The sequence below is a fragment of the Panthera uncia genome, chromosome C2 (genome assembly GCF_023721935.1).
Source record: "Panthera uncia isolate 11264 chromosome C2, Puncia_PCG_1.0, whole genome shotgun sequence".
NCBI classification, from domain to species: domain Eukaryota; kingdom Metazoa; phylum Chordata; class Mammalia; order Carnivora; family Felidae; genus Panthera; species Panthera uncia.
The window spans coordinates 130,575,164-130,591,182 of NC_064810.1; the positions used below are offsets into that span (position 1 = coordinate 130,575,164).

Below are 16,019 nucleotides of genomic sequence, written 5' to 3' on the forward strand. Positions count from 1 at the left end.
CATCTGGAAATGTGGTTTTGTTAGAAGGAGGATGTGTGATAATAGCAAGTGTGCTAATAGCAAGAGTTAGCAGTCTTGTGTTCATAGTTTGCCTTTGAATTTAGAACTAGAAAACAAGATGCTGATTGCCATAATTTGCGTTTGTGAGGCAATTTACTGCAATCTTAGCACATGTTCGGTGATGCATATTAAATGCATTTGGGCTGTTTTAGGGGGGAGGGCAACATTTTTACCCTTCAAAAATAGTTAAGCAGTTATTACATTGAAAAGTGGAGACTTTAATTGTGATGATCTGTCTTTCCATATTCCCCTTTCCGTGGAAGTGTTTGGGTCCTGCGCACAGCGTTGTCTCTGTGTCTTCAACACCGAATTGCACCAAGACTCCCGATTAGAGAAGCCTGTACGTTGGTTTGTAATGCTGCGACCTTGACGGACCTGCACATGTATTAGCACTTGCAACTGTAGTCACCTGATAAGAAAAATACCATCATTCCCTAGTGATATGTGTAGAAATAGGATTCCCTTGTGATCCTCAAGATAAAATCTTTCAAGTTTGGGGTTCTGTGTCCCATACCAATGAATGGATTTGGTAATCTCACTGATGTCAGAATTGGTTTTAGAATGTGCCCAGACAGACTCCTGTTTCAGAGGACAGACATAGGGGTGGTCATCTCCGACTATTTAGTATTGATCTTTCCCTGTCACGGGGCCATCAGCACTCATTCGCATCATCTGAACCTTAGATTGCTCCCTTGGGGCATCCGGGTGGCTCAGTCGGTTGAGCGTCCGACTTCGGCCCAGGTCATGATCTTATAGTTTGTGAGTTCGAGCCCCGTGTCAGGCTCTGGGCTGATAGCTCAGACCCTGGAGCCTGCTTTGGATTCTGTGTCTCCCTCTCTCTCTGCCCCTCCCCGGCTTGCACTCTCTCTCTCAAAAATAAACAAACATTAAAAACAATTAAAAAATAAAATAAAACATTTCTCCCTTACTACTGACTTATTGTATGGTTCTGGAGGTTGTAAGTTTCTTTGGGTATTTTATTGCTTGGTTACAGAAGGGCCATTTGCTTAGGTTGGTGATGCCTGTGTCTTCGGTGCTGTTGCTGGGATGGCACATGCTCTGTGCTCTCTTAGATCATCAGCTCGGTAGTAACCTCCATGTGGCATTTTGGGGAAGAGGGCAAGGATCTAGGAGAGAGGGAGTGTGGGCGTGGCTGCCATGCAGTCTGTGTAGTTAGGATTATCAGAGTGGAGTACTGCTAGAGATAAGGTAGAGGATTGCCCCTGGGCTTATCTTTGGGGTCAGAGATTGGGTCACGATCGATCCCACGTCTCTGAATTCTTGACCACTGGCCTCCTCTGATACCTGCCAAACAGGGACACTCTAGACCTGCCTTTAAATAAATAAATGAATGCTCTGGAGCTTTGGGCACAGGTCTCCAGGTAGACACTTTAATGTAGGCCAGAGATCAGCCTCTGGGGCTCTTCTGTGTTACACTGTGTTCCTGTTGGACCTTCCAGAGGGGACTAATTCCTTTTGGGAAACCAGTTCCAAGAACTCAAGTAATCCAATCTAAAGAGAAAGGCCAAAAGAGGGCACTCCCTCAAAACCATTGCTAACTGGAGCAGGACTAAACCTTTTAGGCTTCTGTCACTAGTAGATCTACTGCCTAGTAGCTAGGTGAGTCCCATTCTTGACCTTCTCAAAAGTCCTCCTTCCTGATGGTAGAAAGATGGGGATTTTCTCTTGGGGCTGGAGTGTGCCACCAACGGTCTCCGTATCATGTGTGAGTGCCTGAAGTTGGCAGAGTCAGTGTTCCTTGTGGCACTCACTGCTGTGGGCCGGGTCCGTCCTCTGAGGGAGGCTGTATCGAAGCGTCACATGCCTACTGCTCTGGAGACCACGTGATTCACATGCTGGCTTTTCTAGCTCTGTGATGTGGGTAGTTTCCTCTTTCTCTGGGCTTCAGTTTCCATGTCTTTAAAGAGGGAATAGTAATATTCCTATGTCTTGGGATGTCAGGTGTTTAATACAATGCCTAATGTTTAACTTTATTAGTTTGTTTTTGCTTTTTGTTATAGCCAGTGTTTCACTCAGTCAGTTAGATTGTCTATCTGTGTTGGTGAGGCCCAGGGGACAGATTCCAATTCTTTGTTCCCTGGCTGGTTTCCCTGCTGTTGTTCGATAGAGCAGCAGGCCAAGTAGGAGTAGGTAAGTGTGCATCTCCACTATGATGATGCCCCTCCTGCCACAGTCAGTACTCGTTCCACGTGTGGGCTTGCAAGGACCAAGGGAAAGCAAGGCCAAAGCATTTTAGGAAAGAGAAACGTGTCTGTGACTTCATATAAGGTAACAAAAGTTTTCATGCTTGAAAGTGACTAAGTGAAGCACACGGACACCAAGAAGAAACAGATGAGAGGAGTGAAGTTAGAGAAATAAGACTACACCCCACCCCTCTAGCAGGGCTGCTGCCTTGTAGACAGTATAGAACCTAAATGGCAGTGTTCGGCAGCCCTGACTCTTACATGACCACACATAGAAAGTGCTCCACTCCTTGGTGTCATTGTTCAGACTGTGTCTTTGCCCACACTTGTCTGGTGAGTGCTGTGTGTCTTTTAAGACTCCTCTGAGGTCTTTGTTAATCCGTCCACCCCTGGTAGAATTGACTACTTCTTCCATTACGCGCCCCCACCCCCACCTCCTGCCAAACAGAGTTTTAAAAAATAAAATAGTGGCTTTATTAGTATTTTCCTGATAAAAACAAGATCACGTATGTTGGAGCTAAGAAGAAATCTATGCTAAGTGCAGGTACTTCCAGACAGGCCTTAAATGATGAGCATTTTATCTCTCCCAAGCAGATTTTCTCATAGCCCATGTAATTATGTTTATCTGTTGATTTTCCTCCCATTAGGGTGAGTTTATTGAGGGCAGGAATCAAGACATACTTGCATCTTTACACCCAACACTGGCCACAGTGCCTGTACATGGTAAGCAGGTGCTGTCTGTGGTGTTTGCACAAGGGATGAGGGAGGGGCTCCAAGTACTCAAGCTGAGGACTAAAGAGTTTTAGGACCTCATGGTGAAGGATTGCCATTTGGTCACAATTTGCATGCCAGGTATGTGCGGGGCACTGGGGCTGCATCTGTGGGCAGGACAGGGCTGCCTGGTGTGCACAGTTGGATATGGACATGTGGCTTCACTACATAAAGAATTAGGCTCTTTCTCCCAGTTCTTCTATACTCACTCATATAGAGTAGAGTAGGTGCCTCAACTCTTGGCTTCAAGAATGCTAATCTTGGAAAGGGCGTGCTTTATGAAATAATGTATTGTGCATATTCTCTTAAATCCATTCAGATAAAGTTTTTATGTCATTTGAATTCTATAGCATTTAATGAAGGAGTCCCTTTTTTAAAAAGATTGGTTTCCAAAGTTACTAGAGGATTCCCTGTCATTCACCTGAGAGAACGGTCTGTATCAACATCGAGCAGCAGAGGGCGCTGTAGTTCAGGAGATGAAGCAGCCAACCTAGCTCATTGATTTACTTATTGTTTTGAATGTGGAAGCTGTGGAGATAACTATTAAACCTCTTCTCTGAAAGCAAGCAACAACTGTATTAATAAATATTAACTACAATCTTTAGATTTATATCTTGCCTGAAATGAAGAGGAAATAAAAGTATTGATGGGAAAGAATCAAGTGAATAGAGAAAAAAATAGCCTAGGGACTTTTTCTGGAGCACTTCCAATCCAGAACTGGTTTTTAAAGATTATAAAAAATGTCCGGATATTTAAGGCCAGAGATCAGAAGAGAACATATTTTAAGGTCATAGATCATATCAGTAGAGAACATAGTGTACCTTTCATGTAAGCCTACTGGTAGGAAAATAACTGGGGGAATAATGATACTTTTGCTCTTTGAGGGCTGAGAAACCTCTAGATTAGATGTTTGTTTTCTAGACATTGGGATGCGAAGTTTTTTGTGGTTCCAGGTTCTAAGAAATTTTTCTTTCCTTGGTATGTAACTAGCTTTGTTGTATTGCCTAGAAGCCCCACCAAAAAAGGTTTTCTATGGCATAGAAGTATCTAAGGCTTAAAACTTGGAAGAGTTCTAGACTATAGCAGTATGGTTAGAAGAAAAGACAACATAAGATTTTTGGAACTTAGGTCACATCAGCATTTTAATTTGTCAAATGCCAGTGAAAGAATTTTTGTTGCTCTTTTTTTTTTTTTTTACACTTTTAAAAAACTGGCTTATTGGGATATACTCTACATATCATAAAATTCACCCATTTAAAGTATACAATTCAGAGGCCCCTGGGTGGTTCAGTTGGTTAAATGTCCGACTCTTGATTTTGGCTCAGATCATGATCTCACGGTTTGTGAGATCGAGCCCCACTTTGGGTTTGGCGTTGACAGTGCGGAGCCTGCTTAGGATTCTGTCTCTTCTCTCCTTCTGCCGCTTGCATGTGCACGTGCTAGCTCTCTCTCTCTCTCTCTCTCTCTCAAGATAAATGAATAAACTTAAAAAAAAGTACTCTTTAAAGTGTACAATTCAGTGGTTTGTACTACATTCACAGAACTGTGCAGCCATCAACAGAACAAAATTTTACAACATTCTTATCATCCCCGAAAGAAACCCTATACTGCTTATCATTCACTCCCCATCCTCACCTGCTTAACTGCTCTACTTTCTGTCTTTATGGATTTGCCAGTCTGAGTATTTCATATCAATGGAATTATACAGTAGGTGGTCTTTTTGGTGGCTGGCTTCCTTCTCTTAACACGATTTTAATGTTCATCTATGTTGTGGCATGTCTCAGTGCTTCATTCTCTTGTGGATGTACCTCATTTTGTGTATACATTCATCAATTGATGAAAATTCAGATTGTTTTCCCTTTTAGGCTATTACCAGTAATGCTGCCATGCATATTCATGTGCATGTTTTTGATTGGGCATATATTTTCATTTCTTGTGGGTATTTAAGAGTGGAGTTGTTGGTCATATGGTAACTCAGACATTTTGAGTCACTGCCAAAGTGTTTTCCAAAGTGGCTGCACCATATTACGTCCCCACCAGTAGTGTGTAAGGGTCCCAGTTTCTCAGGATCCTCTCTAATACTATTGTCTTTCTGATTAGCCATCGATCCTAGTGAGTGTGAAGTGATAGCTCTTGTGATTTTGGTTTGCATTTTCCTAATAACTAATGATGCTGAGCATCTTTTTATGTGCTTATTTGCCATTTATGTATTTTCTTTGGAGAAATGTTATACCAATCCTTTGCCCATTTTTAAGAGTTCTTTATGTGTTCTGTGTCAAAGTCCCTTATCAGACATATGATTTAAAAATATTTTCTCCCATTCTGTGTGTTGTCCTTTAACTTGATAGTATCATTTGTAGCACAAAGTATTTAATTTTGTTGCAGTCTAGTTTCATCATTTTTTCTTTAAAATGTTTGGTATCGTATCTTAGTAACCATTGCCGCAAAGAGTTATTCCTATGTAAGTCTTCTAAGAGTTTATAATTTTTGCTCTTACCTTTAAGTCTGTGACCCATTTTGAGTTAATTTTTGTATATGGTGTGAGGTAGGGGTCCAGCTTCTTCAGATATCCAGTTGTTCCAGCACCAGTCATTAAAAAGACGATTCTTTTGCCATTGAATTGTGTTGATCTCTTATCAAAAGTGAGTTGACCGTATATTTAAGAGTTCACTTCTAGACTTTCAATTCTTTACCATTGATCTATGTACCTGTCCTTATGCCGGTACTACAGTATCTTCATTTCTGTAACTTAATAGTAAATTTTGAAATCAGAAGGTATGAGTCCTCCAAATTTGTACTTCTTTTTCCAGATTGTTTTGATGATTCTGGATTCCTTGAATTTCCACATTAATTTTATGATTAACTTGCCAATTTCTACAAAGAAACCAGCTGGGGTTTTTGATAGGTATTGCACACACTGAATCTGTAGATCAATTTGGAGAGTATTGCCATCTTAACATTATCGAGTCTTCCAATCCATGAATGTTAGATGTCTTCTTATATTTATATATTCTTTGAATTTTCCCCATAATGTTTTGTAGTGCAATGGTGTGCAATGCTTACACTTTTGTTAAATTTATTCCCAGTTGTTTTATTCTTTTTTATGCTATTATAAATAGAATTATTTTTCTTAAAAAATTTTTTTAATGTTTATTTATTTTTGAGAAAAGAGAGAGCATGAGCAGGGTAGGGACAGAGAGAGAGGGAGACACAGAATCTGAAATAGGCTCCAGACTCTGAGCTGTCAGCACAGAGCCCGATGTGGGGCTTGAACTCACGAACCATGAAATCATGACTTGAGCCGAAGTCGGACACTTAACCAAATGAGCTCCCCAGGCACCCCAGAATTATTTTTCTTAATTTCACATTTAGATTGCTAACTGCTAGTGTATGGAAATACAATTGATTTTTTTTTTAATGCTTATTTTTGAGAGAGAGAGCATGCACAGGGTAGGGGCAGAGAGAGAGAGAGAGAGAGAGAGAGAGAGAATCCCAAGTAGTCTCCAGGTTGTCAGCGCAGAGCCTGATGCAGGGCTCCATCTCACGAACTATGAGATCATGAGCTGAGCCAAAATTAAGATTCAGATGCTTAACAGACTGAGCCACCCAGGCACCCCTACAATTGATTTTTGCTAGTCTTGTATCCTGCAACATTATTTGAAGTTACTTATTATAGTATCTTTATAGTAGGTTCCTTAGGATTTTTTATATACAACATCATGTCATCTGTAGCTTCTTTATTTCATTTTCTTGCTTAATTGCCTTGGCTAGAACCTCTAGTACAATGTTGAAAAGAAGTGGTAAAAGCAAACATCCTTGTCTTGTTTCTGTTTTTAGAGGAGAAACTTTCAGCTTTTCAATGTGAAATGTTGGATATTTTGTAGATGTCCTTTATTAGATTGAGGAAGTTCCCATTTATTCCCAGTTTGTTGAATATTTTTATGTAAGTCTCTTGAATATTGTCAAATTCCTTTTCTGCATCTATTAAGATGGTACCTGGGTTTTTCAGATGTTAAACCAACCTAGTATTCCTGGGATTTTTGTGTCCATATTCACAAGGGATATTGATCTGTAGTTTCTTTTCTTGTTATATATCTTTGTCTGATTTGGGTAGCAGGGTAATATTAGCCTTATAGAATGAACTTGGAAGTGTTCTTTTCTGTTCTTTGGAAGAGTTTGTGAAAGATTAGTGTTCTTTAAATGTTTGGTAGAATTTACCCATTGTACCATCTGGACCTATCCTTTTCTTTCTAGGAAGTTTTGAAATTACTAATTCAATTTATTTTCTTGTTAAGGGTCTGTTCAGATTTCCTGTTTCTTCTTGAGTCCAGTTTGGTAGTTTCTGTCTTTCTAGGACTATACCCATTTCACCTAAGCTATCTAAATTTTTGTCATCCAGTTGTTCATAGAATTCCTTTATAATCTTTTTTATTTTTGTAAGGTTGGTGATGATGTCCTTTTTTCCATTCTTGGTTTTATTCATTTTATCTTTTCTCTTTTTTTTTTCTTAATTAGCTAAAAGTTTGTCAGTTTTACTTACCTATTGCCCACTTTTAAAATTGCTTCAACAGAAAGAGTTTATTTCCTTTTTCTTTTTTTTTAGGGTTGATTTCTTTATCCCAGGAGTCTCTGTGGTTGGTGGGTTCTCAATATGCTCCAGCCCCAGACTGCTAAAACAAGAGAGGATGATAGAATTGGCAGTGAAATATGCGAACCACCCCCCTGCTCTCTGGATTCACAATCAGGTGAGCAAACCTGTTTAAACTTGGAGATCTGGGCATCACTGCCTCCCACAAAGTTGGTGTTCAGCTCACTTCATGCACTTAAGAAACCTAGGCTTGAGTGAAAAGGGTACATGCTCACAAAGAGCCCCTATATCCACAATTCAGACTCCATAATGGTCAAAGAAGCAGAATCCTTTTGATGCATTAAGGAAGAAGACTGATAATATCTTCTGGGTTACCAGTGTTGAGTTGAACACTCTTTAGTACTAAAATATTTTATGTCTTATGTAAGTTTTTGAAAGTTGCCTCTGTATATATGTCTCGTAAATGGTACATCTATAAGTCAGATTATTTTTTCCTAACTGTCCTAAACAAAGGAAATTAAACCATCACTCTCTCATTTGGAAAGGAAACAATTTCTGATTGCATCCCGCTCGTGCCCAGAGCTGAGTGCTGCTGAATCTGTGGTGTTATTGCCTTTCTGGAGAGTTCTTCACACGTGATTCTGAGAGGGAATCCACATTTGCTGCTAATAACTGCTGTTTTACCATGGGACTCAGCACAATCCTACAGAAGCTGCCTGTTCATTACCTTCTAGAACTCTGGTAACAAAGAATGAGCTCAGCACAGATTAGTTGTCTTCTTACTTTTTGACCCTTCTCTCCTTTTGACCACCATCCCTTTTGTTTCTGGACTGTGCCTTCTATATTTACCAACAACCTCCATCCTATCCCAGGCCTTTTCTTATCACCTTTTCCAAAAAGGAATGTACCAGTATAAATATTGTAGCTGTAGATAAACTGATTTTAGCAGTTATTGGAAGGGCAGAGGGACCAGAAGAGCTAAAACAGTTTTGAAAAAGAATAAAGTGGGAAGAATCACATTGCTCAAATTTAAGGTGAAAATAAAGCTACAGTAATGAAAACAGTGTGGTATTGGTGAAGGGATAGACACATAAATTGATGGAACAGAATAAAGAGTTCAGAAATAGACCAACATACATATGGCCATTTGAGTTTTGACAAAAGTGCTGAAGAAATTCAGTGGCAAAAGAGTAACCTTTTCAACATGTAGAGACGGGACTGTTGTTTATCCGTATGCAAAAAAAAGAAAAAGAACTTTGACCTAAATGTCATACTTTATGTTGAAAATTCACCCAAAATAGGTTGTAGATCTAAGTGGAAAACACAAAACTATAAAAATTTCGGGGGAAAACTTAGGAAATATTCTGAACTTGAGGGTGGACAAAGTGTTCTTAGGCAGGACACCAAAAGCAAGAGCCATAAAAGAAGAGGTTGATGTATAGGACTTAATCAAAACTAAAAACATTTTTCTGCAAAAGATACTGTTAACAGAATAAAAAAAAAAAAAAAAAAAACAAGCTACAGACCCAGAGAAAGTTATTTGCACGTTAGATATCCAAGAAAGGATCTGTAATATCCAGAATACATAAAGAGCTCTCGAAAGTCAGCAAAAAGAAAACAAGCATAATTTAAAAATAGGCAGAAGATTGAAAGGTACTTCTCTAAAAGGATGTAAGATGGCAAATAATCAAAGACCAGATGTTCACCATCATTAGGGAAATGCAGATTAAAACCGTATATAGCACGGTGTCTCTACACACCTCGTAGAATGACGGAAGTTAAAAATTCTGACAATACCAAGTGCTGGTAAGGATGTGGAGTGACTGGAAGTCCCTTGTATTGCTTAGATTGCTAGCAAGAATGCAAGGTAATACAGCCAATCTGGAAAACATTTGGTAGTTTTGTACGGAATTAAATATGCACTTATCATAAGTCCTAGTAATACTGCTCCTGGGTGTTTATTCTAGAGAAATGAAAGCTCTGTTCATTTAAAAGCCTGTATAGGAACATCTATCGTTGTTCTATTCATAATTATCAAAATCTGGAAACAACCTAAATGTTTCTCAGCGGGTGAGTGAATAAACGAACTGTGATCCATTCATAACAATGTATTGTTATTCAGCAATGAAAATGGATGAACTATTGATGCTCTCCCCTTGGGTGAGGCTCAAAGGCCACATGTAAAGTGAAAAGAGCCAGTTCTCAAAGGTTACGTACTCCATAATCCCATTTTTGTCACACTCTGGAAGACAAAGATACAATGATGGAAAACAGATGAGGGGTTAACAGGGGTGAGGGGTAGGGAAAGGTGTGAGCATAGAGAGCACAGGGAGGTTTTGAAGGTGATGGAGCTGTTCTGTATCTCGGTTTTGGTGGTAGTTACGTAGATCTATGTATGTGTTAAAATTCATAGAACTGTACTCCCCCCACCCAAAAAAAATGTATTACTGTAAGGTAATTAAAAAGAAAAAGATATAGGGGCATAAAAAATAGCTGTTCTAATTAGGGTCTGCATGTCAAGTTGTATCTGTTCAGAGTAAGGCAGCTGCTTGCCTTAGCATTTCCATTCTAAGTGTATCCTGTCACATTTTTACCCTCTGACCTTCTGAGTCACTCCTTCCATGTGTCCTCAGCTGCTGCATTCCTTTTTAGATTCGCTTTGGATTTTCCACCCATGGCTGTCTGTAGGCTGCATCCTGAGTCTCTAAAAGATGCCATGGGGGTGGAACCAGCAAGGTTTCCATGTGTCCCACACTCAGTGTTAAAATGAGCTTAGCCATCCTGGCTCCTAGTTCCATGAGTCCCCTCCAGTGATCAGCCTCCCACGTGACCTGACCTGGTCCTGGTCCACAGCTCCCTGCTTGGTTTCATGCCTCATTGACATTTCAATGAAGGAACTTATTCTTAAAGGCGGTAGAAAATCTCCGGTGGCATTGCTTGAATGCACATTTTAATTGTAGTGCCTGCTCCACTCTGCCCGGTGGGAGTTGCAAACAGCCTTTACGAAGTCAGATTTTTCTTGGAACCATTCTCAGGTGGCTGTTTTCCTCCTGAGGGTTTGTCTTACGAAGCTATTAGAGTGGACAATGGAGGCACGTGAGTGTCTGGGTGGCAGCAGGCTGCTCTGTGGGGACAGGGGATAAAGTGCCATAAATGTCTTCCTTTATTTTATCTGCTTTGGCTCAGGCTCCTGGCAGGGTAAAGGGTTCTAGACAGCTATTGTGTGCTGGGCTCCAGTTGCTGTGGAAAAGTTGTTTATTTCGCAAGTAGAAAAATCTATACCCAAATTAGATACATGGCTATGTAATTGAGGGTAATGTCCTTTTACTCGCTTACATATTATACCGTGTAGCACTTTGAGTCTTGTGTTCATGCTACCTTGGCAGTTTTTATTGATCAATAAAAGACAAAGATGGCTTTTCATTCTTTCCAGATGCTAGCAAATTAGAAGATAGATCTATTTAAGATTATTTTGTCACTAAGGAGATGGCATGCACATTGTTTTGTTGTTGTTGCCAACTTTAGGGTTTTGAAAATACTCTGGTTTCTAAAAACAGTACCCTAAAGGCTTTGCTGTCATTACTAGTCCTACCGAAGATGACCATTGGAGAAAATGATTTCTGTCTCATTTCTTAGTCTCTCTTATATTCTTGGAAATAAAGAGAAGCGTGTGCAGGCAAGCAGGATGGGGAGGGAGGGTACAAAGAGAGTAATCTGTCGTCATTAGGCAGAGCCTCTCGTATCACAGCTTCTCTTTTTGAGACTTGGAAAGAAGGGGCATTTTAAAGCACTTTGGTGGCCACTGTAGTGATTCCTAGATTGTACTTATTCCTAACAGAATGCTCCCTTGCTGCTAATTTCTTTTGTCAAAAATGAAAACCCACTTACCGTTCTTCATGTAAAAATGGCCTATATATTTAAAATTGTTCAGTTCAGATGTTTTTTCTGAGAAAGGATTTCCCTTCATTTAATCATTCTTTACTTTCCAGAAAGGACCTCTTTAGTGAATTAAAATAATTTTCATTTTTTCTTAGATTTCTCAAAGATTAACTCTTAAGATTTAACATCTTTCCGTTGTAAAGCCCCAAATTCAATTCATGTCAAAAAGTACTTAGCTGCCTACCTGCCATGTAAGGTGCCAAGGAGTGAATGCTGAGGGTTTGGTCTTTTAAAAGCACATGATAACTTACGGCTTCTTAGGAGGGTGTTCATTCAGTTGATCTGCATCAGGAGCATGTAATGGAGCGAAGCTTTGCTTTTGATATAAATTTCTTTAGTTCTAGACTCTCGTTTTTAGGGAAGAAGGAAGCAGGCACCCTCAGTGCTTTCTCTTCTGTGACAGCTGCAATGACTAAAACACCCTCTCATAATAGAACCTGATGCCAGCAAGCTCTTCCCCATAGTGTGTCATATGACGGCCACCACAGCCCTGTGAAGTGAGTAGGACAGGTGCTGGTACCCATTTAACAGATGCGGTAGCAGAGGCTCAGAAAAATTAAGGAACTTGATGGACTTCGTAGACTGTGATTAAAATTCAGTCTTCCGGCTCCTAGATGAGTGCATTTTCTCCAAACTAGAGGTCTCAACCCTGTCAGATCCAATGCCCTCTTTGTAGAACTATCCTGAGATGAAATTCAAAGTTAGTGTAATCAACACATGAAAAATTTTGGGGTGGCATAATTCTCTAAGTGTAATGCCAAGGAGAAATAAAAGGGATTCATGGGGTGCCTGGGTGGCTCAGTTGGTTAAACATCTGACTCTTGATCTCAGCTCAGGTCTTGATCTCAGGGTCGTGAGTTCAAGCCCTGCATTGGGCTCCATGCTGGCTATGAAGCCTACTTAAAGAAAAAGAAAAGTGATTCACAATCAGAGCCTATATGTTTCTTTATATTTTTTTTATTTTGAGAGAGAGTGAGAGAGAGAGAGAGCACGAGTGAGCACAAGTTGGGTAGGGGCAGAGAGAGAGGGGACGGAGGATCTGAAGCGGGCTCTGTGCTGAGAGCAGAGAGCCCAGGCGGGGCTGGAACTCACAAACCACAAGATCATGACCTGAGCTGAAGTCAGATGCTTAATCAACTGAGCCACCCAGGTGCCCCTGTGTGTTTAAGTGTATGAATGGTTGGGCATATCTTAACTAGAAGAACAAAGTAGACAGATGGTTATTCCTCAGTGTGGAATCACCATGAGTACACCCTCTACAGATGCAGATTGTAAGATTCTTTATGGTGACAGAAGCATCACACATGCATGTTACCAACTGGGATGTGGTTTTCCAGAACAGTGAACATACTTGGTAAAGTTCTGGATATAGCAAAGTACAATCCACATGATGGTTACATTCTGGAAAATTCAGACGCCACTAGATACATGCAAAAAATGCTGTGTTTTTTGTAAAAAAAGGATCTAGTCTCAGATTATTACGACGCCACTAGATACATGCAAAAAATGCTTTGTGTTTTTTGTAAAAAAAAGGATCTAGTCTCAGATTATTACGAACCAGTTTTCACCTACATGTACGTCCCATGGGCCATTCAGAAGTTTCCACACGGCAGTCCTGGGCATTGGAGATAATGATTTGCTGCTAGATCGGCTCTCTGAGTACAAAAGCCCTCATTTGCAGCATTTGCTGATTTCTGTGCTGCAGATACTCCCTCAATGGCCGATTTCAAACAACCAGTAGAAACTAGTCCATGAAATTCCTCAAAATTTAACCATCAGCTGAACAGAAGCCGGCTCGAGGACATTGCTAACTTCACAAGACATCTCGCACCTTTGGCCCTGCCCTCTGACTGCCAGTTGGGTTTTCCAAACCATGGTGACGATAAGAAAGTGTCACCACGTGTTTCCATAACACCCGTCAGGGGCAGGATCACCTCCATGGAGGACCAGTACATTCAGCTCTGATCGTATTTCTGGTCTAAGTGGCCTCACCAAATAGGCGCTCTACCCGGGTGGGGTGGGTGTCTGTGGTGCTCCCCTCCTAGTGTGAATCCTCTGCTGTCTATTCTTACCTCTCCAGGGAAGAGCGGACAGTACTGACCAGCATCTCAGGGCTGGCCTCGAGCCTGTGCGACAGCTCTGGCTGTGCCCTGCTGGTGACCCGGAGGAAGCCCCCCGGTCCCCAGGGTCTTCTCTTATGAGCCCAGGGCAGCCGCAGCATAGTGACACTTGCTCCATCCTGCCTGTGTCAGCTCCATGACTTGGATCAGAAAACAGGAGCGCCGCAGAGAAAAGGGGACTCGTGCTTCAGAGCCGTTCCCTGAGCCCAGTGCCTTTTTCCACAACCCAGCTCTTCACCTAAGAAGTTAACAAATGGCAAAATTACTGACGCGAGTCTTCTTTTGTCCGTACTGGAGTGGCTGTGCAGTGTGGATCACAGAGGCAGAGTAGCAAATGGCCTGTATAATGGACAAGTGGAATCAGTTCACAGGGCCCTGGCACAATTGAGAGCTGGCTGTGAAAATAGTCCTAAACACTGATAAACATGCAGAAGGTAGACACAGTCTGTGTTATTAAAGAAGAGCATTAGATTTAAGGCCTGTGCCACAAAGGACTAACGGATCTTTTCTTTCCTGTCCTAGTGTACCCTTGACTCTGAAGTGGCCGTGAGAGTGGGTGGAGAGTTCTTCTTTGACCCTCAGCCTGCAGATGCCTCTAGAAACCTGGTGTTGATTGCAGGAGGAGTCGGAATTAACCCTCTGCTGTCCATCCTGCGGCACGCGGCAGACCTCCACAGAGACCGGGTGAACAAAGGAAGCGGCTATGAGGTCGGAACGATAAAGCTCTTCTACAGTGCAAAAAATACCAGTGAACTCCTCTTTAAGGTAAGGAAGAAACATATGTCTCGTCACTTGCCGTGAGCAAACTCGTGTCATGGTATTAGTCGTCCATGGAACTTTCTTCCGTTAGTTCTGTCTTCTCTGCAACCGTTGTTCCACCAAAAGGCTTGACAAGGCTTTATCATGTTCAGATGGGAATTAACCAACACTTTTTATGCCGGACAGTGAAACAGCTAGTGTTGAGGACGCGCCCACTGAAGTGACAGGCCTAGGGCAGATTGGTGGGCTTGAATCTGGAGGCGGATGAACAGAAAAGTCGCCACATCCCTGAGATTCCGTCGAGTCAGGAGACCTACAAGTGGGCTCGTGTGTTACAGGAGTAGGTGAGAGGCACAGAGTTTGGACCCGCTGGGTAAATGAAACCCCCGTCGGTTGCATCTGTTGAAACTAAGTACGTTTGACAGGAGAAGGCTTTCACTCTGGATTGCTTTGCAGCTGCGGGATGAACAAAAGAACAGAAACAGTTAAAAGACACAACTGTGGTCAGTGAAACTGCTGCTTAATTGCCAATGCTTGAGAAAAAGGAAGAAGAAAAAACTCCCGGAGAGTTAGTAATATGCTTGTTAGCATATTCAGATTTCAATTAAAGCCAAATAGCCCTCTGTACTCTGAATGCTCTGGCCTGCTAGGCTGCAGACAATACCTCTCTAAGTAGAGAGGAAGAGTGGCAGACGTGTGCGGAATGGGAGTCGAGGTTCAGCGGCAGGGGTTGTGCACATCTGTTTTGATTTTTTAAAATTGTAGCGTGACCAAATATGTTTGACATTCCAGCAAAATATCCTCGATTTAGTAAATGAATTTCCTGAGAAGATTGCTTGCAGTTTGCATGTTACCAAACAGACTACACAAATCAGTTCAGAACTGCAGCCATACATCACGGGTGAGTCCCCTGAAGATATTTTGACTATCTCCACGTGGTTGTTTGGAGGACATGCCAGTCGGTCGAGTGTGGATGCTTTACCGTTGGGAGTTGCTGCCTAGGAATGTCACTACCTGGGGAGCTGGGGGGTGACTCATCTTGGAAAAGTAAGGACAGATTCAGTGAGATTTACTTACTATATACAGGTTTCTTACTGCCCATGTTAAAAATGTATTTTCCACATTTTTTAAGGGGACCTTTGCGTCATCGCTGTAGTATGCCTACAAAGAATTTATATTCCAGCTTTGACTGAATCGATGCCATTTGCCATTCATGGTCATTTAAACTACTCGTGGTTTCCCCTGCTTGGAAAGATTTTTCACCAGTTTATTTACTTTGCCGAAGTGAGCTCTGAATCTCTACCAAAGATTAGTAAGCTAACTGGCCCTGTCTGAAGAGTGCATTATGACGAGCTTCCCGCTTTGCCTGCCGGAAACCTAGAGATGCACTCTCCGCTTGGGTCTGGCGCCCGGTGCTACCGCCAGGAGCCGTTGTGTGAGGGCCTCAGCACTAGACTCCCTGAGCTGGAGTTCCTGGAAACAGACACAGTTGCTGAGTGGTAGTTAGTCCTTCCTCATTTCAGTACAAGCATGTCTGGCTTATTTGCTGTTGATTCTGGTTGTTTTTGTTTTTTTTGT

At 41.5% G+C, this 16,019-nt stretch overlaps 1 protein-coding gene across 3 annotated transcripts in view; it reads left to right on the top strand.

The window, feature by feature from the left end:
- OXNAD1 (oxidoreductase NAD binding domain containing 1) overlaps positions 1–16,019 on the top strand; it is a 42,026-nt gene that overhangs the window by 24,488 nt on the left and 1,519 nt on the right. For all 3 annotated transcript variants that reach the window (XM_049629853.1, XM_049629854.1, XM_049629855.1), the window contains 3 exons: positions 7,639–7,780; positions 14,205–14,447; positions 15,234–15,342. In XM_049629853.1, the coding sequence (XP_049485810.1) occupies positions 7,639–7,780; positions 14,205–14,447; positions 15,234–15,342 (494 nt within the window). The remainder of the gene's footprint in view (positions 1–7,638; positions 7,781–14,204; positions 14,448–15,233; positions 15,343–16,019) is intronic.